At 33.1% G+C, this 24,967-nt stretch overlaps 2 protein-coding genes across 2 annotated transcripts; both read right to left on the bottom strand.

Annotated features, from left to right (window-relative positions):
* Nucleotides 1–4,282: 4,282 nt before the first annotated feature.
* Nucleotides 4,283–5,311, bottom strand: LOC111397753 (abscisic acid receptor PYL2-like). Its single transcript, XM_023024738.1, has one exon. It carries the CDS (start codon nucleotides 5,123–5,125, stop codon nucleotides 4,556–4,558), a length of 570 nt encoding a protein of 189 aa, XP_022880506.1. The 5' UTR covers nucleotides 5,126–5,311; the 3' UTR covers nucleotides 4,283–4,555.
* Nucleotides 5,312–14,292: 8,981 nt separating this feature from the next.
* LOC111397593 (serine/threonine-protein kinase EDR1-like) lies at nucleotides 14,293–23,091 on the bottom strand. The gene is made up of 13 exons (XM_023024592.1): nucleotides 22,391–23,091; nucleotides 21,422–21,856; nucleotides 20,006–20,109; nucleotides 17,913–18,847; nucleotides 17,283–17,323; nucleotides 16,727–16,795; nucleotides 16,525–16,625; nucleotides 16,034–16,112; nucleotides 15,855–15,953; nucleotides 15,689–15,757; nucleotides 15,480–15,529; nucleotides 15,198–15,374; nucleotides 14,293–14,906 (listed from the first exon to the last, which is right to left on the bottom strand). Exons 1-13 carry the CDS (start codon nucleotides 22,775–22,777, stop codon nucleotides 14,807–14,809), a joined length of 2,646 nt encoding a protein of 881 aa, XP_022880360.1. The 5' UTR covers nucleotides 22,778–23,091; the 3' UTR covers nucleotides 14,293–14,806.
* Between the last annotated feature and the right edge of the window lie 1,876 nt (nucleotides 23,092–24,967).

The following is a 24,967-nucleotide window of genomic DNA, read 5'->3' as shown; positions in this document are numbered from 1 at the left end:
TTGAAACAAAAAATCACACAACTTTCATCTTCTATTTACTAACTACAACAATCTATCCTTGCTAATACTTGACATCAGAATAGCAATGTAAATTTAACTAACCATTAATTGTTCGGCATGCTTGCCTTGGGAAGCAAAAATTTTTAAACTCTTCCATATTCCTCATAAAGTATATAGCCAATCCAGAAAGTAAACAAGTACTCCATTGATATATGGATGAAAAACCTGATATTCACCCATAACAAAGAAATTTAAAGGCATTGTAAATGATTAAGAAAATGCAATTTAAAAAATATACTTTTACAACTCCAAAATCTAAGGCGTGTGATGTGAAAGCTATTCCAGCAGAAGTTTTCATCCATTCATCTGTAAAAATAAATAAATTCTCAAGAGTAAAAATATCTTGTCTCCCAAATGAAGGACTACAGTAAACCTTTGATAAACAAAAGTAGAAAATCTTGTCGGTAAAAGTACAAAAAAAAAGAAAAAAAGAAAAAGAAATATTAAAAGAAGAAGTATGGATGTATGATAAGAAAGATTAAAAAGTAATTAAAAAATAGAAGAAAAAGAAAAGCCCAAAGTATATAAGAAATCTATCATTAAAAACAGAAAAATTATATTAGTCATAATTTAGCTCATAAGAAAACTGAATTTTTACTATTAACTTTCTTTCTGGTACATATAGACAGTTCCAGACAAGTAAATAAACAAACAAGAGCCCAAGTTTTAGACTCATTATCTAAAGAAGAACAATACCCAACTCAATTTGCCCTTGTTAATCGACTACAAATGCAGATATATAAAGGATTTAAAAAATATGTCATGGGTTCAAGAATCTAAACAAATATGAATCCGAAATGCAATTGGGTATATAAAATTGATGAGAAAAAAGATACCAATTTCGCAAGATGTGCATTAATAATATTGATAAAACGGTCCTCTGAGTAGTCCCCATCACTACCGAATAATTTCACCTCCTTGAGAAAGAAATAACTGATTGCATCAGAACCAAATTTGTGCACCAAGTTAATGGGCTCAAGTGTATTTCCCAGTGGCTTTCCCATTTTAAAGCCATCCTAACAAATGAAAAGCATTGCTCATTAAATAAAGTAGATTAAATGAGGAAAATAGTAAAAAATTCATTATGATCTATATTTTATACAAGTGGAAAATAGATAGAAATCATATTAAAAACAATCTTTTAAGGTTTGAGGTAAAAGATGAAAAACTAACTTAGATACCTTTGTCAAGAATTCATGGTCAAAAACCATCTTCGAGAAGAATATATCTCTGGCAACTACCAAGCTCTAAAAAGCCAAAAACTCAAGTTTAGCATTCAGAAAATTTATTATGACAACTACAAGAAGAGCATGATAAAATTCAATACATGGCATATTCAGAGATAAAATATGAATTAAGCAAAAATTTTACAATTTGGGTGAGAGAGAGGAGTTTGAAAGAAAAATAAATGGGATTGTAGGAGAGGAGAAAGATAAATGGATGTTGCGTAAAAAAGTAGGGAAATAGATGTTGCGTGAAGAAGTAAGGAGGAGAAAAGTAGGGAAAGCAGAGAGAGAAAAAAAAAGAAAAAAATTACCAATAAAAAAAAAAAAACTTTCCATACAGTGCGGAGAGCTGAACTTTCTCCGCAAAACTCTCCACACAGTGGGGAGAGTTTTGCCAACTCCGCACATGATTTTTCATCTCTCCGCGCACTGTGCGGAGAGTTTTTATTTTATTTTATTATTCCACATTGTGCAGAGAGTTTGCCAACTCTCTTTGCACTCTCCGCACAGTGCAGAAAGTTTTTTTTCTCTTCGCATTGTGCGGAGAGTTTTGCCATAGTGCGAAGAGTTTGTCATTACTCCGTACTGTGTGGAGAGATTTTTTTAATTTCTCAAGTGCGGAGAGTTGTTTTTCTTTTTCCTTTTTTTTTTTTGTTTTTTTGCTCATGGGTCACGGTAGTTTATACATACTAAAATTATTATTATTTTTTTAATGCTGATGACATGATGTGTGAAAGGATGATCATAAACAAAATAAGAAAATAAATTGGATTATTTTGTTGTTGCATCAGTAGTGCCTCATTCCATTTTTTATGAGAAGTTAGATACTCAACTTAATAAAAATAGCAACTAGGAATGAGTTGAATCTACTCAACTGTACTGTAGTTGGACAAAATAAAACAAAAATGGATGTATTCGAAAAGGTTGGTGCAAGAAGCTCTACTTGATATCAATTCTGAAGTGCAAAAAATGAATAAATAAATTAGAGAAATGGAATGTTAGTTGACCATATGGTCGAGAAAGCAAGTCCTCTACTCGACTTGAGTTGAGACTTGAGAATGAAAAAAGAACTAAAAATGAATAAATAAATTAAGTAGTTAAGCTCCACGGGTTTGGGGCTGTCGTATGGTACCCCAAAAGGGTTCGTGTGACTGTTCAATTATCTCATTTCACTCTTTTAAAAAGGTAGATTTTGTTTTTGCTATTGGAACACAAAAAGAGAGCAATAAAATTGAAAATATAACAAAAAGTACTGCGAATAGAAATGACCCCTTTTTAAGTTCTATTTTTGCCAAACAGGATTCACGTTAAATACTATTTATTTATTTATTTATTAAATGATTATCCATTGTAGATCATCAAAGAAATTTTTGAAAAAAATGAATAGGATATTTTAAAAATAATTAAATTGTACTCTCATATTTGTATAAAAAAAACATCACTATACTCCTTCACTAAGTTGATTATTCACCTCGATCAAGAATCATTTCAGCATGTTATTGTCTGAACAAGTTAATTATTTTTAAATTTCATAAATAAAATATAATTAATTTTCAAGTCTTTCTCGCTTTATTAATTTCTATATTTACTAACAAGTAAACTTTTTAAGCTTAAGCAAAACTTGTTACAGCAAAAAAAAAAAAAAAAAGAATCAAATGAAAAATCAGGGTTCAGTTCCCAACATTTCACATGGCATGGTTACAAGTCCTCAATCTTAAAAGTGAAGTTTTGAGTTCCCAAACTATTAATTGAATGAATATGGACCAAAACGATCAATGTGAATGTATAAATGGGTAACTTGAATATTGGATGGCAAAAATGTCAAACTTTTTAACATTTCTCACTAAAAGCCTCAGCAGAACTCATATATCTCGTTACGGTCCCACCCTAGCTGCTAGCCTACTTATTTTGCTCTCGTGTTCAATGGCTCTATCCTAATCTTAACCCAAAAGTTTAAGAAAAGTGTTTATTAATTCATTCTTAATTATATATTATGTGTCTTTCGACTTATAATAGACAATGCAAACTACAAAACCATCCATATTTAGCTAATTCCATTTAATGAATAGACACATAGTTATTCAATAATTGTTAATTGACAAACAAAATGGGCTAAAATTGGTGCATTGGATGTCAAAATTACAGAGAACGATACTACACACAATTAAAAGTTATTCAAAGGAGTAGGTTTGGAATTTTTGTGGTTCAGTGTCCCTTAACCTCGCAAAAAGTTGAGTTTCCTGCGAAATTCTCGAGTTGGTTTGTCTAGTTTGTGCAGAAAAACTCGAAGCCGAAGCCGAACACAGGTGTCGGGTTGCATAGTTCATTTTTATTTATGCTTTATTTTCTGAAAAATAAAAAAATTATTGCAAGTGGGCAAGTGTAGAGAAGAATTACACCACTACCCTAATTCACTCGAAAGCAAATTGAAGCTGCCTAGTGATTTTTCTAATGTTGGAGTACACGAATGCTGAGAAAGTATTCCCTTTTTCTTGATTGGGAGAAACGTGACATATCTTATTACAAGTTGGCGTGTCCTTGTTTATATGATGAAATCAATGTAGGACCAAATAAAAATCAACTAAAACTCTTGTGGTGATGCAATAGGCATTATTATACACACATTCTTGATCAAATGGGCATTATTATATACTAATATCCCATTTAATTTGAAAAAACAGTCAGACGTTCGACCGTAAATGTGATCTAGAGATAGCAAAATTGAATTGAGCACTATTAGACAATATATGTAACTTAAATATGAATTTAAATTATTTTTAAGCACAATCAAATGTATACTAAGAAGCCACTCCACTCCACCGTCATCAAAGATGTTGAAATTTGGAAACACAATCGAAATGAAGGTATCCGTAAGTCAAAATACTTGTCCAATCATTTATTGAAAGTAAAGAGTAAGGAAAATATGAAACCTAAATCGAATTCACATTCAATTCAACCCACAAAAACTTAATGATCTAAAATCCACCACCGAGAAATATACAAATTAAACACACTTTCTCATTTTAAATTTTATCTTCAACAAGTTCCTAGTGTACATATTATAATTATTCTCTTTAGAAGTTTCTTGAACTACCTAACTTTGAAGCTAAATTGTTAGAAATGAGACAAATATACTTATAAGAAAGTTTTATCTTCTAACAAGTAACAACAACTAAGCAAATAATTCAAATAAAAATTTGTGACGCACCCACTTTCAATATTTTGCACACATTATTATACCTTGCCAGCACAATCCTCCAACTTATAATTTATTTTTCTCCATGTAAAGCCGCCATAGCCACGACTCCAAGCCTTTGAAGATTCAGCTTTACAACTGTATCAGTAAACAATTTGGTATCTTCTTCTGTATTCCCCTCCGGTATATCAACTATATAAGACTCCAAAACAATGGTGTAAATCTTTTTTTCTTCGTCAATAAATTCATTAACAGATGTAACAGATCGATAATTGTTTAATCTATGCTTTCCTCCAACAACCCTAAAGCTTAAAATGTGTTTTTCTTCATCCAAAATCTCTAGCCTTTCAGTGCTGGTCGACGCCGGCAGCCCAGATACAACTGTTACTTCCCTTATGCTGCCAACGCCACCGTCGCCGGCGACCATGTTGCAGCTCTTGATGAAGTGTTTGTACTTCTGTGGGTTGTCGAAACGGCGGACGAATGGCCAGATTGCTTGTGCTGCCGGTGCATCAATGCGTTGCATTATGAGGGATGTGCATGTGTTTGGCAATTGATCGAAGGTGTGGTAGGCGCGGATTATGGATTCTAATACTGTGAATTCTTCTTGTGTCAGGCCATGAGGAATTGGGTTACTGTCCATTCGCAAAATCTGAGAAATTTTTGAGTGATAAAGAAAATGGGAAAATGTTTATATATTAAGGAAGAAGATGCAAGAGAAAAGACCTAGGCAGAGTATATGAGAGCTCAATCTGCAAGAAAATAGGATTAGGGTTGGGAGCTTTGTGTGGCGGGTCTTTTTGGGGTGTAGAGGGGGGCCTAATGAGGGTTTTCTTGGGGAAGAAGAGGGAGTTTGTTTATGGGGGCAATTATAAGGGTTTCTTTGGGGTTGGGTGGGGGTGTGGGCCTGTGTGTTGGGGATGGGGTTATAATAAAATAAGATTATTCATTAATTTAAAATCTATATTGGAGCACTGTAATGTCAGTGTTATATTGTTCAATGAAGTTGTATTGCATTTTTTCCATCGAACAATGTGATAGCAATCTTATTGTCATCTAAATCGGTGATATTTGTCTAAGTGCTTAAATTACATAGATCAATTATGATCATCACTTTAGATGAATAATATAAATCATTATCAAAAGATTAATGTTATTTAGGGCTTGTTTCGCAGTGATTTTGAGAATTGATTTTTTGATCGTTAGAGAGGAAAGTAAGTCTTACTTATGAAAGAAGAAGTCAAAAATAAATGATGGAATAATGAAATAACGATAAAAAAATTGACTTTTTGGAGAGAAAAATCACTACCAAATATTGATTTAATGCCACTGGTGCTATAATACTAATTTAAGTTGCACTATAAGATAAATTCAATTAAGTGGTTTACTTACTTGTACATATCATTATTTATGAAAGATAAAAATAACAAGATATATAAGAAATAATTAATTTACTCGATATGTATATAGTTCCAAACTTGACAATTATGTTGTCCAACAATTTTCGACTTTCTAATACCAACTCTTTCGAAAAGCTCAACACAAAAAAGCTATATATATAGAATTTATAGAATTGAGCCAAAGTCAATTAATGTTCGTTTTAAATAATGTTCGGAGTGAGCTGAATTAGCACATGTACAATTTTGTCTTGTCGTGTCGATGGATGTATGTCCAGTAGGCCAGCCAATTAATCCTATCTTTCTTTCAAACTTCACAAATGCAATAGAGAGATTTTTTTATTAATTGAGATTTGACATGACATTAAGGTAAGTATTATAATTAAAGTTACTTTTTTTCTTTCAAATAAGGGAAAAGTTACACGTTCAAACATGATTGAAAAGAAAATATCACTTAAAATTAACTTTTATTTATGTTTAAGCAAAGTCGAACGTGCTCTAATTTTTATTGATTTATGATCTCAACTTTGAACAAATATCTCAAGCTTTCTTTTCTTGCAGAATGGTGAAATTTTCACTACACTAGTGGATATCTAGGTTTCTACATGAAGTGGCGTTTAAGCTCTGGAAAGTCCGAAATATGGAGCATAAAGTAGAATTATTTCTGAAGAAACACAAAACAATAAGCCTTGGCAATGATAAGAGCCAAGTCTATTGAATAAGCTCTTCAGAAGAGAAAAATAATTTATCTTTAGGAGGACATGGGAGTTGAAGCATTTAGGCTTACCGTCGGATAGTAGTTAGCTTTTGGTGTTGAATTCTCATTGGTATGGCGAATATGTCCCGCCTTGCTTATAAATTTATTTTTCGGGCAAGCAAACTAGAGTTTGTTTGGGAGAGATTTTTTTTCCTTAAAAATCATTTGTTATCAACAAACAACTTATGGGATTCATAATATTTTTTTCCTACTTTTTAATTATGTACTCTCAAAAAAAAAAAACATTTTTCACTTGAAAAAAAAATCTCCCAAACAAATGATTAATTTTAAAATAAATTGTTGGTCAAAAATGAAATAAGAATTTTATTATAATAATGTACCGAAAGTTATTTTAATAATAAGAGAAAAAATGGTCATTTTAAAATAAGAGGTTCTAATCATTTTCTCAAGAATGTAACTTTCTTTTTTCACTTCTTTTTTGCTTAATCGAGAGAGTTTTTTTATTTATTTATTTTTTATTTTTTATTTTTATCCTTGACTATATTCATAGCTAATACAACTAAAGTAATTAGATGAAAGATACTTGTAAACCTAGTTTTATACTATAATTTATTGTAACTTTAAGAGGGAGGGAGTTTTCATAGATGAATGTAGCATAGGTAAGAATGTTTCGTGACCATAATATTTAAGGAAGTAAAATATATGGTCACAAGTGGCATTAAGATAGTAATAATGGTAGAAGTAACACAGTATTTTTTAATTGAAGTTACTGTTTCACGATAATTACAAGGTGTAAAAGTACAATAAAGTTACTTATACAAAGTTGGGTTACAAAAGTTAGATTACAAAATGTGTTGGCAAAATCCACGACATTGATTTCAAACGATTTAAAAATTTGTTTTTGAAATGATTGAAGAGAATGTGATTTTGTTATCCAACTTTGTCAACCCCAATTGTAAGTGTAGCATAACTCGTAGACGTATGCCGTATACCAACATGATTTAATCAGTTGCAAAAATCCAAGTCTAAAATCAAAATTTTAGTATATGTTTATAAAAGTTAATAAAATATTTGGTTGAAAATTTGATAAAAATTATGGATCCTATAAAATGTATGATTAAATATAATTGTTAACTTTAACTTTTTATCAAGTTTTTAAGATAGACCAAACAAGGGCCAAATAAAGTTTTCATGTACCGACCTCAACCTTAATAAAAATAAAGTTGAGGGGTGAAAGAGAAGAGGCTTTTATTTGATGTCCCCTTCTTTATGGTGCAAATCTTCCGTATGATTTCAGTTTTAGCATTTGGATCCTCAAATCAGATCTTCATTTCTTATGCGAAACATCCTTATCGTCCATTTCCTTCATTAAAACTTTGTAAAATAACAAATTTACCCCCTATAATAACCGAAAACAAAAAATAATAATTGCATCCAAAGTCCCAAATTTTCAAAAAGTCTAAATGAGTCAAACTCTAACCTATTAAAGCATATTTAAAAAAAATGGGCAAAAAAAAGTTTCATCTTCTACCAAACCCCACCCCCTCTCTCAAACTGCCAGCATCATAGCAAACCACTGTCATTGTTGAGCCTCCTAGCCGTATTTATCTTTGTAAAATTCGTCATCTTACAAGACTTTAACAAAGCAAATGGATTGAAAGGATGTTTCACGTAAAGAAATAGGGAAAATTTCATAAGTAAGAATTTAAGTATCACACGATTTAAAATCAAAAGAATAAGTTTCAAACTTCAAAAATAAAATTATTATTATTATTTATGATTTAATTAGTTAATTAATTATTTTATTAATTAAATATATTTAGATCACAAATCTATACAATTTGATCATGAATAACAATTTTACTTATTATTTTTTGGTCACAATTTAAAAATTTTGTAGGTCACAATTTATTCATTGCTCACAAAAATTAATCGGTCATGAATTAATTTTTAATCACAACTTATCAAATTATTGGCCACAATTTATTTTTCGATCGCAAATCAAAAATTTTATATGTCACGTATTATTCATTAGTTACAGAATCAAAACTTTTATTGGTCACAACTCATTTATTCATTGAAATTTTTTAAATTAATTTGTTACAGTTAATTTTTCGATCACAACTTAATAAATTATAAGTCACAAACACAATTTTTAGGTCATGTATTATTTATTTATCACAAATTAACCAATTATTGGTCACATTCAACTCATTAGTTGGTCACAAAACACCCCTCAACACTTGTGACCACCACCTAACCCTTCTTGCAGTAGCACCACCGCCACCGCCACCTCTCAACGGCAACATCACTACCTCAAATCAACATATCGTTGCGCCATATCCACAACCATATCGATAGACCCATCACCATCACCACCAACATCACCATAACCATTGCCACCATCTTACCACCCACAATATCCACTACCACCAAAACCACAACCGCACCATATCTAACGTAGCCTCCGCTATCATTGGATCTAACAAAGTCGTCGCCACCCAAACACCACAACCACCATTACAGCTCCCATCCACCAATTGAAAGCATACCCAAAAACCCACTAGATCCCGGAGCTGCAGATTCCGACCATATCACAATCACCATTTCCATCTCCACAACACACCACATCTACCAAAAAAAATCCATAAACTCAACATCGCCGCCACAACACCACCAAAAAATCCCCAAAATCGACATGTAGGATGGAGCTGCCGAAGTAGATGAGGCCACAGATTGTGCCTGCAGTGCAAGTGATAGAAGCACTACCGTTGCCGAGAGTCGGCAACACCTAGGGAATGACGCCACCGAAGTTGGATGAAAAAATATGGACTTCGGTGGTTCTGCACATGATCATTGCGGTTAGCGATCATGTACGACGGTGTTGCTGCCGCTACAAGGCATCATTGCCTCAGGTCCGGAGCCGTTGAAGAGTAAAGAAGGTGTGGCGCTAGATAGATCGGGTAGCGGGCTGTGAAGAGAGGAGAAGGGAGATGGAGAGAGAATAAATTGATTAGGGTTTTGAAATGAAATTTGTATAATATTTAAATATAAAATATCTAATTTTTGAAAGGTTAAACTAATTTTAGAATACAGGAATTTAAAGGTTGGATATTTTGTAATTTTCACAAAGAAATATTGATCTAAAAGCCCAAATACCAAATTGATATGTTATAAACGTTTACATCAATTACCCTTGAAAGAATTTATTATGTTTAGGTTATGGGGCAATCTTTTAACTTTTCAAAACTGATTTGAATGCTAACACGAAAACATTACTCGAGGATATAGTCAAAAAATAATTAAATAAATAATTTCTTGTTCTTTAAAGGTGAATAGTAACATTCGGGTTTACATACTTTCCAAATAAAAACGGCAGAACCTGTAATCCTTTAACAGGTTCTGAATTTCCATTTCAAATTTTTACATGTGGCCGTACCGAATTTCACACCAATTTTTGACATCTAACTAATCGAACATGGTAGGAATTAGAAGCTTGATCTTAAATCTAAATTAGTATCAAAAATTAATTTTAATCATACATTTCGTGGAATCTACAACTTTTCAATTATATATTTTATCAATTTTTATTAAAATATATTCAAAATCTTATTTTACTCCTAACCAAAATGAGCTAAATTTTAGGATTTTGCTATTTGTACACCGAGATTTGACAAGTTAGTGTACATCCCCCCACAACAAGGGGGTCGCACTTCGAGCTCTCAACCCAGTTGTACATGTAGCAAAATCCTAAATTTTATAAATAAAGCTTCTTGTACATCCCATAAATGACAATTTGAATGACATTGTCCACAAATTCAAAAATGCTTTGGCAAGAAAGTGTGTTGAATCCAAAAATTGTCCAATCATATGTCGAAACGTGGCACAGTGTATACAATGATGTCAGACTAATATATACAATAAAAAAAGAAATAATCTTCCTATGCTGCTGCACACGAGTCAAAGACTCTAAAAATCTCCCAGTAATTCTCTTTGCACTTCAATGCACAATTATTAAAACTGGATCGGATAATTCGGATTAGGAACCGTCGAACCGGATGGTGGTCCGGTCCGAATTCATTAATTGGACAAACAGGCAAATGAACTGGTCAAGAACCAGTCAGTTCGGATGGGTTTAAGATTAACTTGAACCAGTTCAATGTGGTTAACTTGATTACAATGAATTTTTTTTTTCTCCAATTTGCATAGGGAGTGATTCAAACCTTGGCAATCAAATAGGAGTTTTGGTCCTTAAACCATTTTGAAAACTAATGAGTTTTTACACTACTTTGTGAACCAAATATATATATACATATATATTCAGATTTAGAGAAATGGCAACTAAAGTTATATTTCACTGCCTTGGCAATGATTTGAACCTCGACTTCTAAGGTTATATTTCACTGCCTTCACTGTATGATTAACTTGTAAATTTTGATTAAATAATGGGAGTCAAACATATATATTTAGATTTAGCAAAATATTTTTCTTTTCAGTTCAAAATTATATCTAACTTCTAATAAAAAAGGAAAGGAGGGTCTATTATTCATGCAATAGCAAATGAATCCAATTTTACTATGCATGACGACATTTTTTATTTTCTATTTTGCTTATGTCCGACACACATCATCCCATTAGTATTAAAAAATAATTATGTCAAACAAATGTTCTTCCACACATCATATTACTAGCATTAAAAAAATAATAATAATTTTGGTAAATATAAAATGTCATGAGTAAAAATAAAATAAAAAAAATTCTTCACACATGAACTTTCAAAAAAAAAACTCTTTGCACAATGCAGAGAGATTTCAAACCATGTTTGGAGTAAAAAAGGAATAAAAAAATTCTTCACATAGTGTGGAGAGATGATAAACCATGTGCGGAGAGTTTGCCAACTCTCTGCGCAATATGAAGTAAAAAATAAAAAATAAATCTCCGCACAGTGCGAAGAGATGACATTTTGTGCAGACAGTCCGCACAATCTGTGCAGACACTGCTCTCACAAAGTGCTGACTTTCCGTACAGTGCGGAATAAAAAAATAAAAAATAAATAAATAAATAAAAAAAACTTCACAGAGTGCGGAGAGTTGGCAAACTCTCCGTACAGTGTGAAGTTAAAAAAAAATCTAAACATAGTGACTGTCACGTGCGTTGCACGAATTTTGCATTTATCGTATTTTTATTAGTGTATGAATTTTAGTTTTTTGAAAAGTTTTTGAAGCAATATCTAGAAATATTTTCATGATATAAGAAAATAATTGCAAATTATTTTTACAATTGCATAACAATATTATCTCATCTAAAAAAAATATACTTATATATTTCATATTTGAATAAGAAATATACGAGATTATACAAATTATTTTGCTTGTATTCTTTGATAATGTTGATATGATTGAGCTGAATGTGAAGATTATATTTCTAAATTTTGTGTAATTCAATATTAAAAAATTGAAGATTGAGTATCATATTCATATGTATTTATATTTTGTGCTTCACATATATTTAATATTTATTTTATGCTTATGTTAAAAGAATAAAAATCTGATTTTTTTTTTTGAAATTCGATTCGGTAAGTGAATATATGGTATTCTGAATTCTCGATATTTGTAATTGCAAAAATCGACATATAAAAATATAGTAAACTGCAAATACGGTAAGCAACATATACGATAAGCTGCAAATATGGTAAGGTGAAAATACGGTAATTTGTTTGCAAATACAGTAAGCTGGAAATACGGTAAGTTATTTGTATTTGCAAATACGGTAAGGTGCAAATACAGTAAATTGTTTGCAAATATGGTAGGCCGCAAATACGTAGGCAGCATATACGGTAAGCTGTATATACGGTAAGTTTCCTGCAAATATAGTAAGCTGCATATATAGATTATAATTTGTTATAAATGTATAAAATTTATTTAATATTGAATTTCTTAAGTATTAAATATTGTTTCTTTTTTTATAATTATATTTTCGAGAATTAAAAAAAAATGGTTATGAAATTACTAATTTTTAAATATGTTTTTTTGTTGAAAATAAAAATGATTTTTTTATGTTATTTGTAAAAAAAAATTATCGTAATTTATTAGCGTAATAAGATGATTTATTATGCATTTTGTGAAGAATTTTGTTTATGGTGATTGACAAATATTCGTCCACACATACATCATGCCAACAACATTAAAATAATAATAATAATTTTAGTATATATAAAGTCCATGAGACCCAAAAAAAAAAAAAATCACAGCACATGAGCAAAAAAAAAAAAAAAAAAAATGCTCCACAAAGTGCGGAAAGATGGCAAACTATCTCTCCACACAGTGTGAAGAGAAAAATAAAAAATCTCGGGACTTTATCTGCAAGTTCCAAGAGGCATTTTCTCAAACAACTTTTGAGCAATGCATTGAACATTTTAATTCCTTGCCTACAACTCGAAAGTATAATTTCATTAAAAATTGTATCCGCTTCTAACATCCAAGAGTTGTTATCAAACAAGTGTAAAAAAATTGAATTTGGGTGGTACCCTAGAGCCTCTATTTGTAAAAACAATGTCATGGTACTATCAATATTCCTTTCTTTGCACAACTCACATATTGTTTTATTGTATGAATCACGAGAAAGCTTCTTTCCAATACCATAAATATGATTTGCATGCTAAAAAATTAAGCTGTGACTAAAATTTAAAGAACACATAATTCATTTTGAGCCATGTTTTTTGACTCTGTTTCGTTGTATATATGAAAAATTTACAATCTTGAAATTTGACTTGTAATTAAGGAATTTGAAAACAACTTTTCGCACTGTGCGGAGAGTTTTTTCTCTATACTGTGCGGAGAGCTAGTTTGTCATCTCTCCGCATTGTGCGAAGAGTTTGCCAACTCTCCACACATGGTTCAACTCTCTCCGCACTGTGCGGAGAGTTTTGCCATAATGCGGATCAACTTCCGCATTGTGCGGAGAGATTAACTCTTTTCACACAATGCGAAGAGTTTTTTTTTTTTTTGGCTCTCCATACTGTGTGAAGAGTTTTTTTTTTTTTTGGCTCTCCATACTGTGTGAAGAGTTTTTTTTTTTTTTTTTAATACTCCGCACTGTGTGAAGAGTTTGCCAACTTTCTGCACATGGTTCAACTCTCTCCGCACTGTGCGGAGATTTTTTTCTCTTCGCACCTTTTTTAATTTTTATTCCGCACTTGGTTTAACTCTCTCCACACTGTGTGGAGAGTTTTTTTTTTCAATTTTACAATATTGAATTACAAAAAATTTAAAAATATAATATTCACATTCAATTTAATCATATCAACACTATCAAAGAATACAAGCAAAATAGTTTGTATATTTCTTATTCAAACATGGCATATACAAATATATTTTTTCTAGATAACATACTGCTATATAATTGTAAAAATAATTTACAATTATTTTCTTATATCACGGAAATATTTTTAGATATTGTTTCAAAAACTTTTCAAAAAAATTAAAATTCATACACTAATAAAAATACGATAAATACAAAGTTCATGCAACGTACGTGATAGTGACTAGTCTTAATTAAAATTACGATCTAGCAATGACCCACCAGTTTAATCACTCCACTGGTTCAACCACCGAGTCACTGGTTGACTCACTGACCCGGTGACCCAATGATTTTTCCAAGCCGACTACCGGGTCAAATTTAATAACTAAGCTTCAATGCCATAAAACAACATAAACCATTAACATATAAGGGAAAATATTTGTTTCATCTTTCATTTTCTCCAAAAGAAGAAGACAGACAGCAGAGACCTCATTTTTACAGTTGCTCCCTTGATCCCCACAGATTCTCCAAACTCCCCTTTTCTATTCTTATTAAACAGACTTCTTACATATAGATGGTACATTTGTTTTAATGCTAAACCTATCGCGAAAACGCCTGTAGATATATGTATATTTTTTCATTTCTCAACTTTTTACGATGTAAATTATCTTGAAGTGTTTAGGCACCAACAGCTCTCCATCATTACCCTCCCGACTGCACTTTGTGAGACTATCGACAGGAGGATATCCTTGGTCGTGTTTAGTCCCCACTTCGAATGAACCAACTCTTCCTTTTGTGACAACCTTTTATAAACTACTTTGTCTACAGGAGGCTCCCAACTAAACGCTCTCTAGCCCTGGCTCCTTTAAGTCCGGAAACAACCTCTAAGCTATTGATACAACAGAATTACTTACTGCTGAGATGCAGGAGTCTCTGTCTGCAAATTTAGACGCTGCAAACACCTCAGACGGCTGATAATCTGCTTAAAAGAAGGGCGTGCTTGTGGATTTCTGCAGAAGACCACTGGAAGTCATTAACCTTCATCAAGAGATATTAATGCTTGTGGTAGGTTTGGTAAGTAGTTTTAAACAAGACTGGTGGTGTTACACAAGAAAAAGAAGCTAAAATTTTGTAAAATTATACTGCACAATTCCCATCTAATTCTTTGCACCAACCTATATCATTTATCTTAAACAGTCAGGTAAGCGTCCAAATATCTATTTCAACATGACATTTACAAGACCACGAGGCATTAGGATCTAGAATCAGGACTAGAAAAGCTTTTAAGTTCAGGAAATCACCGTTTCCAACAGTCACTAATTATCTCTGCAACCACTGGATCAATACTGGGCAGAATCTCAAGGTGCCTACCCTGGAATCCAACAGCTCCAACAACCTGCATGGAGTTCATCTCCATCCATGGTACACGAAGAGTTGCCAATTCCCACAATATTACTCCAAAACTATATACATCAGATCTGTGAAACAGAGACACTGATCTCATCAGCAGGATTTGAAATAAAACGTTCAGAAGGGTTTACATTCTTCAAAGCATTTAAAGTACATATAAAAGGTCGACCCACTTCTCATTGGATGGTTCATTCCTTAAAACCTCTGGTGCCATCCACTCCGCCTGCAAAATATAATCAGTAAATAATTCCCTACTGTTGTCAGTTATTTATTTATTTACATTTTTTTTCTCTGTGGAGGAGTGGGGTGAGGGGAAGAGTATAAAGACATGGAAAAAAAGTAAAAATAAATAATAATAATAAAATAATCTAACAAACATTACCGTTCCAGCAGTTGACTTGGAAGACAGGAATGTGCTGTGCTGCATACGTGACATCCCAAAATCACAAACCTAGTAAATAGCGAAATGACACATAAGTCAATAAGAGAAATGGGGAACACATTATCACAATTTACAGGATTGCAATACCAAATCCCAACAACCAAACCTTAACCACCCAGTTTTTGTCAACAAGGAGATTGGGAGTCTTCAAATCTCGATGCACAATGATAGGGTGACTAGTATGCAAGTAATTCATTCCTCTGGCCTGAAAAGATTTGGCACATAACAGATGTGAAGACAAAGTGATAACAGAAGCAAAGGGGAAAATAATTATCCGATCAATACCACATCAAGCGCCATTTTTATTCGCCTCTTTTCATCAATTTGGATATTTTGACGGTGCAGCAGTTTAAATAAACTACCCCTGCACATAGAGAAGAAACGGATTTGAAACAGCTAGAGAAGAAGGGGAACAAACAGAATCATTGCATCGTTTAATGATGAAATTTCTTTTTCACAGTTTACAAGAAAAACTCGAAGATCTTGAAGACTTCATATGCACTTGTATCTTCATACAATAGATAGACCTGACTCATGGCCTTTCCCCTCATAAACATGCCAGAAGAATCATTTAAAATATGTTGCATGTTGTATCCAATCCTATCGTTCTTACAAGTGTTATAAACTGCGGGGGTCGCGGTGAGGAGAGAGATTGTTATGGTAAACAAAATGAAAAGGATCCAAAGACGTGATAATATGAGATTCAGAGTACACGAACCTTGGTAAATTGGTCAAATCCGAACTAAGAGTAATTTCTAATTTATTGCGATACAAACCTTGGTAGAAACTCTGTCAATATGGACAAATTTGGAGGCTGAGTTACAGCTCCCATGAAAAGAACAACATTTGGATGACTCAACCTCAACATGATCTCAACCTGCATAAAGCAACAGGGAGAAAAGGGTTTAATCATCATGAAGTACTACCTTGTTCCTAACATACTGTGGATAATACGTGTCGAACAAAATTCACACTTACCTCGCATCTAAATTGTGCAAGTGCAGTGCCGGAGATATCTTGATTCATGAATCTCTTTACAGCAACTTCCTGGTATGAAATAGCATCATATTTGATGATTATTTACAAGAAAAGAAAGAATAAGGTTCTACTGCCAAGTCTCCTTCCCTCTATCTCTGAAAAACCATTTTCTTTGAAATAATAAATTGTTTTAGTTACTTGAAACCAATTCATCACTCCCTCCAATAGTATCAAAGGAGCTTAGCAAGGATTAAACCTAAATAGGAACTTACACAAATACTCACATAGCCCGTTTATGGAACTACATTAGATATTAAATTTACTGGTCCATAATCTTCAATCAACTTGCGACATACATCAAGAGTATCAAAGAAGTGTGTTGATATTTATAACATTTGATAAGTAGAAGAAAACCAACATACGATTAGGAAAATACAGCTAGATCTATATCACCTACAAATCACTGATAAGAAATGCATTTATTTTTATAATAAGCAGAGTTTTATTTCAAAACAATTATAAAAAGATTGAATGAATACACAAAAACATAACTTACTGTGCCATTCCATTCTGCCCGATAAACTTCACCATACGAACCTGCAAGTTATGAAAAGAAACAAATACGTTAATATAAGAAGACTATTTCAACTCAAGAAAATAGCATATTCTCAATACGGTGCAAACATAAAGTAAAGACAGCAGCATGTAAGAAGATAAACACGAACATCTCAGTTAAACTAATGCCAAACTCAAATGAGAAATATGCAAATTAAGGCGATCTTCAACTGTTTGTTGCGATAATGAGATGGGATTGAACAAATGCAACTAAAATGGGGACTTACTGTTGAAATTAATAACCATGATGTTTCTTCTTCTTGACAAGGAAACAAAATAACTATCAGTACTTACCAACTTTGATCCCAGAAGAACCATATTCATGAAGAACGATATAGTCAAATGAGTCGGATAAATTCAAGGATTCAAGTTCACATGTAAAACCATGGGAACATTACAATTTATTTTTACTCAAGTTTAATAATGTTATTGTATTACCCTCTCCCCCTCACCCCACAAACACCACGTAAGAGAAGCAACAGAGCAAGGGTTCGCAGACACCTTCCTTCAATGTCAACAACAGATCTAGACCTTCAACATGAGGAAATAAAACCAATGAACTGAGTATTACCTATGCCAATGCGTTCACCAATCTGAAGATCCTCCCACAAAATTTCAGCAACACCACTCAGCACAGGGTCATTTTTCATGTTCTGATTCTTGCTATCACTAGACTGGTTACTGCAGGCTATTTCTGTCACTTCCACAGTAGACTTGTCTGATATATTTGCACGGCCAGCACCCACGGTGATATCATCATCATCATGTATCACTTCATCAGTTCTACCTTTGAAAAGCATACATTCTTTGGCTGGGGTATTCAAAGATGAATTATATCCAGGACTAGAGACGGCCAAATCCAGTTCGAGCTGTTGTCCACCCAACAGTTCTGAAGTATGGTTTTTGCTGCTGTTACATAAAACCTTGCTAAATACCTGCACTTCAGAATAAGGTACAAGAGTGTTCTCTTTTTTGGAGAACATCTCTGGATGACGCCAAGAATTAATCATCCTTTCACCTCTCACAAATTTATTTTTATGAATACTTTGTCCTCTTGAAGATTGTGGCAAAGTCGATGTTAAACGATTCTCTGACAAAACAGCATGAAGTTTTCCTGTAAACTCTGGGTCTTTTCTGGCATCAATTACACATTTCGTAACATCTTCAACTTGCAATTTTTGTCTTGGTGATGATTTCTTTCCAGAACCTGCAGACTCTTCACAAACTCCGCATAATGATAGCGGGATATCCCTGCAGTCTCTCTTTGACTCAGGGAAAATGGCAGATGATTCTGAACTTGAACTTTTGATTTTATAATTTTCGTCATTATTAGGCATAAGTGAACCGCTTCGAGCTCCTTTGTCAAATGGAGTACATGAACTTTTGGTGGTCCCTACAACACGTGTAATACTCCATGCATCTAAACTAAAATTTTGGTGATGACCACTGAGCACCTCAGCAGGGATTAGAGTGCCTGGAGCACCCATAAGATCAACAATGTACTCACTGCATCAATTCAAGTTTAAACAATAAAGTGTTTCTCTTTCCCAAACTTCCAAGACCTAAATGATTTTGTTGTCAACAATTCAAGACAAATAAGGGATACTTTTTAATCATTGATGGAGCTCAAATAACAACAATAGAATACCAGCATAAACTATATATAGATGAAAAGAGAGATGCAAATATAATTGGATGAAAAGAGAGATGCAAATATAATTGGATCAGCTTATCAGATGGGCTAGCTATGGGAATATAACGTGAAGTCATGTCCTGGTAATGAGTGTGTTCCCTTAATAGCAATTCGGAGATCTGAAGCACCGAAAGAGGTGGCATTTTATGTAGGTGGCACCTTGGAATCAGATATCATTTTCTCTCCAAAATATTTGAGGAAAAAAAATTTGTGTACTTAGCAGGCTCGTTACATGTAAGGCTGTGGTAAAACACTAACAATTTGGTTTTTCTCAGGCAATGTTATGGGGGAATTGCGAGTCAATGTTATGACCCTGTTTGTAATCTTTGAGTTATGCTTACTACTGTTGAAGGTTTATTAACCAGTTTACACAGGAGGGAAGGAATTAAAAGTAAAAATCAGTGCATTGCTCCTCTTATTTGACACGGGCAATTTTGAGAGAGAGGAAAGGGGATCATTGAAGGGGTTGAGAATATGCTTTTCAGCAAACATTTTATTTTTTATTTCTATTTTTTTGGTAAAGGTCAGGAAGAATCCATCCCATATTACAGTACAACGTTATAATTTCAGAGAACAAAGAAAACTGCTATCTCGAATGACCAGTAATATGTTAGAATAGTTGACATTACATCAGCAGTCTGCAATTTGAATGAGTAAGGTGTTCACCAGTTGCCACAGTAAACAGAGCACTACAGTAACAAAACCAAATTCCTTCGTGTTGATGAGCAATAAAGTTTCCAGCAGAAAATAAAAAACTGCCATTCAACTGATATTTTAAAACATCAGCATCATATTTGCCATCCAACCCAACTCCTCCCCCCTCCGCACACCCTCCAAAAAATATTGTAAACAAAGAGAAGAAACTATTTACCTAGTAAAGTGATTGCACCAAACTAGTAATGCAAAGACCGAGAAAGATATGACATTTATATATATATGTATATATATATTAGCAAGTCTATAAATGGTACCTTCCATTGTCCATTTTGATCAAGTTCACTGCTCCTTCATCAGTGCCAGTGTAATAACTTCCTTTGACTAGCTTACATGGGAGGTTAATCCTATCAGCAAGTACCTAGCATCCAAAATCAAGATCATTAGATAATTAGATGTTTAATTTCTGGATAAGGTCAACAGTCTCCCTCTACAGATCATACAGGAAAGAAAGTATATATTAATGTTATAGGTTTACGTGAAAGACGTACGACCTTATTCTTTGGTACAATTCCCACTTGGGTCCCCTAATTTTCTAGGTAAACAGGTCCCAGAAAATGTAGTTTTGCAGCATCTGATGTTCTTCATCTATAACAAGCGTCAAATCATATGAAAATAAAATTTTGCACTATAGGTCAAATAAACAAAAAAATACATATATAAAAGAAAATTGCCAGGGAAGGTGCGTTATTAAATGCTTTCCATCAATCTTGTTGAAATCAAACAGCTTCAGGATGGTTATATCAGCTTCTTCCAGCAGTTTCTTCACATCTCACATTCAAAAACAACTTTTATCGCTTTTGAACTTCTCAGTAATTTCTAGTTTTCACTTTAAGTCATTAACTGTAATATCTGGACATCTGAGTGAAGATTTAAAGATCTTCCCTTCTTTCCCTTCTTGGAGGGGCTCAGTAGATCTTATAGAGATTTCTAAACATGTCTACATTCAACTCCCTCTTAATCAGTACATTTCAAATGGGACACTAATCTTTGCGTTTCTTTATTCATATAGCTGGATTGACATCAGTATTATCGGGTGATAATGAAATTATCGCAGATAGCAAGATGGATTCTGCCACCAAGGTCTGCAGTTTAAATAAATTGATAATTCAGAATTATATTTCCACTTACAAGCTATTCTCACCTAATAATTGCTTTATTTTTTTTTTTTTAATCTCAAAGGGTGATGGATGGAGGTAGACTGGATGACAGAGGTAGGGTGGTGGGGGTATGGTAATTTTCTCATCTCGTTTTAAATAAAAAATTAAATAAACTTAATATTTATTTGTGTTTATTTGAACATGAAGCATAATTGTCTTCTTGTATTTTATGTCTGTTTTTTTGGATGGGAAAAGTCAGAAGTAATCCCTTCCAACAAAAATACAAGCTCGACGACTTGTTGGCCTAGATATTAGAATAGAAACCAAGTGCAAATGAGCAATCGACCCAAAGGATAGGGTCTGGGTGCAATTATCCCAAATATTTGTCACAAAAGAAATTACGTACTAGTTTAATTATATGCAATATATTGCAAAGAAGGCACTCATTAAACCACAAAAGATACTAATTTCTAACTCTCTAGGTTGAATACTTTACCTGCAAAATGCAAGTAAAAGTTAAGATAGAATATGCCAATGATTATGAGTGCAAGGAAAAGGAGAAGCTCTCACAACCTTAAAGAGCAAAGCTCTCTGACGTGAATGTCCAACATCAAGACCCCCAAGGGGAAGGATGATTGTATTAAGAAAGATTTGCAGGTCATAACTCCTTGCTCTCCACCTTTTTAACATTTCTTCTGCATCATTAACAGGACCTCCCATTTTTTCAACAATAAGGTCAGCAATTTTTTGAACTAAAAAGCTTGTACCACTTTCCAAAGCAAGGCACTCCTTGAACATACAATAAACTTTTTCCTCAAGCTCCCGCAGTTCTGTGTCAAGTGTGCGGTTCACTAAAACAACCTCAGAACCAACATGATCCAAAATAGAAATTAGTTGAAGATCAACCAGCGACGGCATTTTTGCTTGGGAGGACAAATGTGATTCAATTCCACAAACATCATAGAACCCGTCAATTACTTTCTCGTCATAATTTATGGCATTACAGCTCTGCATGCACAGAGAAAAAACAAAAGAATCTTCCTTAAGTCGTTCAGCTAACATCGTAATAAGTAAATAACAAAAAAGAACTAATGAACACCACCTTAAATATGCAGTCTTTCCTTTTTTTCTTATACAATGAGATGTTTTGAGAGAAGTAGTAGTTTTCATTATATGGATAACACATGAAACACTATCAAGTTACCACAGTATGAGCATTGATTAAACAAGATATTCAATGTACACGCAATAAATAGAAAGAAGAAACTACGTTGTTTAGCCGAAAAAATATTATCTGTCGCTATTCCATTTGCCTCCAGCATTCAGTTGGATGTTTGGAACAAACCAATGTTAACTCAATGTATGGAAAATTTTCTAGAAATCAAAACTAGCCATCAGAAATAAATCTAGAAATTTTCTCACAGGCAGGGATAATTACACTAGTCAATTAAATGAATGCATGTCATGGGACCCAATTAACCGACAGAACCAAATTTTCTGCAAATAAACAGTTAATTAAAAGAGGTGAAAAACCATAATTACCCAGTAACGAAGCGAGAGAAATTCGGCAAGGGATTGAGAGGGCGAGCACCCAAGACTAATTTGCTTGGCGACGTTGATCTGGGCAGTTTCCGGGTCGATGTTTTGGCCTGGATCCGACACACTAATAGCAAGTGCCAATTGAACTTGATACTCCTCCTCGAAGAAATTAAAATTACTATTAGAATTAGAACTAGACACAGAATTTTCATTTTCCAGCGAAACCAAAGCGGGTTGTGCCAAAATGGGGTTCAGGTCAGATGAAGGTGAAGATGCCAACGACGACTGGGACGGCGTCGTTTGAGGGGACGGATCGAGTGTGGGCGGTCTACCTTGGGGTTGATGATCCCCGATATGCAGTTTCCGCAGTAAATGCTTCACTTTCGACATATTCAAATCCCCATCGATCGATCGACCGATCAATCGATCCAAAACCCGATAATAACCCAATTATAATCCAAACAAAAATAACTGACCTATTTTTTCAAAATCAATCATGAATTTTCTCGATTTCTGAATGGTGTGCTAACGTGCGAAGTCGGTGGGTACAGAGAAAAAGGAATTTTGGAAGATGTGGGAGTTAACCTGCGCACTAGAGATTTTGGTGGGTTTGAAGGTGTGGGAGGCACTCTCTTCTTCGTCAAGCTACCACCACTGGGAATAAATTAACAGCATCATGCTTCCCTCCAATTACAAGTTAATGGATGCAATATTACAAAAATAAATTATTAGTAACAATTGATTTCCAATTATAGCCCAAATAGCTAAGTCAAAGTCAACAATTATCCTCCCTGATTCTCATTTTTTTGCAACAAATAAGAGTGGACATGATTTCATTTTATTCTAGTTTCAAAAGAACCGAATCGAACCAAACTATGAACTAATGATTATTCTGATAATAGAACAAATGATTTTTTTAAAGATATGGAATCGAATCGATCAGTTCTGGTTTAATTCTAGTTTCATTTCTTAAATTTTCAGATTTGCACCATATAAGTTAGTGCCTCCGTTTGGCCCCTATTTTTGAGAAATGAAAATGGATAGGATAGTGTTTTTTTGAAAAATGAGTGGTTGAAAGAAAAAGAAAAGTTTTCGATTTGCGTATAATATTATTTTATGGAATATTATGTAATTGAAAATAGAAGAGAGAAAAATGTAATGTAATTTAATGGGGGCTAAACGGGAGCAGTAATATATACATAAATAATCAAAGAATAAACGTCAAACACTCAACACGTTCAAATTTCAATCATTGAGATTAAAAAAATTACAACTAACAAACAAAATATAGTCATAATTTGAATACACAAATCAATTTTTATTCTCATACAAAAAATATATAATAAGTAATAGCAATGGTTCACTAAATTAATTGCAGTAGTTTTGAAGGCACACTCCTACAATAAAGAATGAATTGTGCAAAAAATTTCTGTCCACTTTTACAGGCAACATTAACCGTTTAATACTTCGTGATTGTTTATTGGATTTTCCTCTATTTGTGAATAACACAAATAATTCATCAAACAATCAAGGTAAAAAAATAATTTAAAGATTTTTTAAGTAATTGACCAATTTTATTTTTCGATCTTGAAAAGAAACTCCATTGACTTGACGAAATGCAGTACCAGCATGTCGCAACATGTAAATTGAAAAGGAGTGAAGGAAAAGTAATTCAAATGAATACAAAATTAGAGTGTAAACAGCTAATGTACTGTTTGTCTCTAATGACCCAAAAATAATCAATAGACTGTATTCAATTAATATGCTATTTTTCAATGAATATAAATTTAAGGTCTTCAATAACATACATATATTAAGTTTGGTTCTGGTTCTGATTTTGATTTTTGAAGTAGAATCAAACCACAACCAAAACCAAATGGTTCTCGGTTCAAAAAACCAAAATCATTAGTTTTTTTTGATAGAACTGAATCGAACCGTTTGGTTTGGTTTCGTTCTGGATTGGCTTGGTTTGGTCTAAACATTTTGTCCACCCCTAACTACAAAAATAAAAAATATGGCCATTATTAATCATATCAAGTAATTATGTTTGACTTTCTATCTTTTGTGTGGATCTTATAATGACTATATTTTTTTTCCTCATTCTTAGAAATATGGGAATCAAATGGAGCCTTAATTTCAATCACATATTTTGTCGATTTTTATTAAAATTTGTTAAAAATCTTATATTGATCCCCACCAAACTATGGCATAATTTAGAAAAGGGTAATTGGCACAAAACGTCCTTACCTTTCAAGTCTATTGTGGAAAACGTCCCTACCTTTCATTTTTTTGCATTTTTGCCCTCATTTCAACCTTTCTTTGCGCTGGACGTCCTTCCGTCCATATTCCGTTAGTTTTTCCGTTAATTAAAGGGTAATTGGCACAAAACGTCCCTACCTTTCAAGTCTATTGTGAAAAATGTCCCTACCTTTCATTTTTTGGCATTTTTGCCCTCATTTCAACATTTCTTTGCGCTGGACGTCCTTCCGTCCATATTCCGTCAGTTTTTCCGTTAATTAAATACAAAAATACCTTTTTTTTCCATAAACAATGATAAAATTGTCCTCACCCACTTCACCC

Source organism: Olea europaea, chromosome 7, assembly GCF_002742605.1.
Source record: "Olea europaea var. sylvestris chromosome 7, O_europaea_v1, whole genome shotgun sequence".
Taxonomy (NCBI): Eukaryota; Viridiplantae; Streptophyta; class Magnoliopsida; order Lamiales; family Oleaceae; genus Olea; species Olea europaea.
The sequence above is the reverse complement of the archived record's forward strand: the minus strand, read 5'-3'. Positions and strand labels throughout refer to the sequence as shown.

Coding starts and splice junctions, on each gene's coding strand:
- LOC111397753 (XM_023024738.1), bottom strand. CDS start 5,125: ATGGACAGTAACCCAATTCCTCATGGCCTGACACAAGAAGAATTCACA.
- LOC111397593 (XM_023024592.1), bottom strand. CDS start 22,777: ATGTCGAAAGTGAAGCATTTACTGCGGAAACTGCATATCGGGGATCAT. Junction 16,796..17,282: donor GGGCAGAATGGAATGGCACA/GTAAGTTATGTT, acceptor ATTTCATACCAG/GAAGTTGCTGTAAAGAGATT. Junction 15,530..15,688: donor CCAAGTCAACTGCTGGAACG/GTAATGTTTGTT, acceptor TATATTTTGCAG/GCGGAGTGGATGGCACCAGA.